The sequence below is a fragment of the Myotis davidii genome, unplaced genomic scaffold, assembly GCF_000327345.1.
Source record: "Myotis davidii unplaced genomic scaffold, ASM32734v1 scaffold3246, whole genome shotgun sequence".
NCBI lineage: Eukaryota > Metazoa > Chordata > Mammalia > Chiroptera > Vespertilionidae > Myotis > Myotis davidii.
Window position 1 is genome coordinate 54,481 of NW_006297406.1, and position 1,199 is coordinate 55,679.

Genomic DNA, 1,199 nt, shown 5'->3' on the forward strand with positions numbered 1-1,199 from the left:
CTGCTGTCCAGGGAAGCAGGCCTATCTAGACTCCAGGTCAAGTCAGAGTGGAGTGAGAAGAGGCAGGTGCAGGAAGTGGATTTGCATGGACGCCCCTCCCTCCTCTGAGGCAGAGGGAGGGGATAAGAGAGGGCTGGGGGAGCCAGGCTCAGGCTGGGGTCTCAGAAGGCAGCGCTCTCAGGGCACCTCCACCATGGCCTGGGCTCTGCTCCTCCTCAGCCTCCTCTCTCAGGGCACAGGTGAGGCCTCCGGGGAGGGACACGGACACCTGGGCTGACTCTGCCTCCTCCAGGCCCCCGGGCCCCGCACTGAGCTCACCAGAGTGTGTTTACTCTTTTCAGGGTCCTTGGCCCAGGCTCCCCTCACTCAGCCGCCCTCAGTGACTGGGACTCCAGGGACGACGGTCACCATCTCCTGTGCTGGGAGCAGCAATGATGTCGGTGGTTATAACCTTGTCTCCTGGTTCCAACAGCGCCCGGGCACGGCCCCTAAACTCCTGATTTATAGTGTCAGCAGTCGGCCCTCGGGGATCCCTGAGCGCTTCTCTGGCTCCAAGTCTGGCAACACGGCCACCCTGACCATCGCGGGGCTGCAGGCCGAGGACGAGGCCGATTATCACTGTTGCTCATATCGATATACAGACAGCAGCACTCTCCACAGTGGTGCGGGTTCATGGGGAAGTGACACCAAAACCCACCCTGGGCTCCCAGGCGCCCTCCTTGCTCTGAAGACGCTTCCCCTCCCTTCATACACAAGGGCCCAGAGAATCATATTCTAATCGCCTCCCTCCTCTGTCACCATAAGATGCAATCTCTCTCTCTCTCTCTCTCTCTCTCTCTCTCTCTCTCTCTCTCTCTCTGATTGTTTTGGGACAATCACAGTTTCCTCTTTATCTGTGTGTCATAAGTTCTGTAATATGCAGCTCTTTCCACCCCCCTACCCGCCAACCACAATGATAGAGAGAAGAGGCAATGCATGCTGGGGCAAGTTTCCAGTTCTCAGGCGAATCTTCACGTTAAATGCCTTGGTCTCACCCAGTGACCGGTGTGGCTCAGTGGTTGAGCATCGACCCATGAACCAGGAGGTCACAGTTGGATTCCTGTTCAAGGCACCTGCCTGGGTTTCAGGCTTGATCCCCAGTAGGGGGCATGCAGGAGGCAGGATTCTCTCTCATCGTTGATGTTGCTGTCTCTCTCCCT

At 57.7% G+C, this 1,199-nt stretch overlaps 1 gene segment (V, D, J or C); it reads left to right on the forward strand.

Moving 5' to 3' along the window:
• The first annotated feature begins 150 nt into the window (after positions 1-150).
• Positions 151-806, forward strand: LOC102768857. The segment is given in 2 exon segments: positions 151-239; positions 342-806. Coding segments are annotated over 2 exon segments (483 nt in total).
• Positions 807-1,199: the final 393 nt, after the last annotated feature.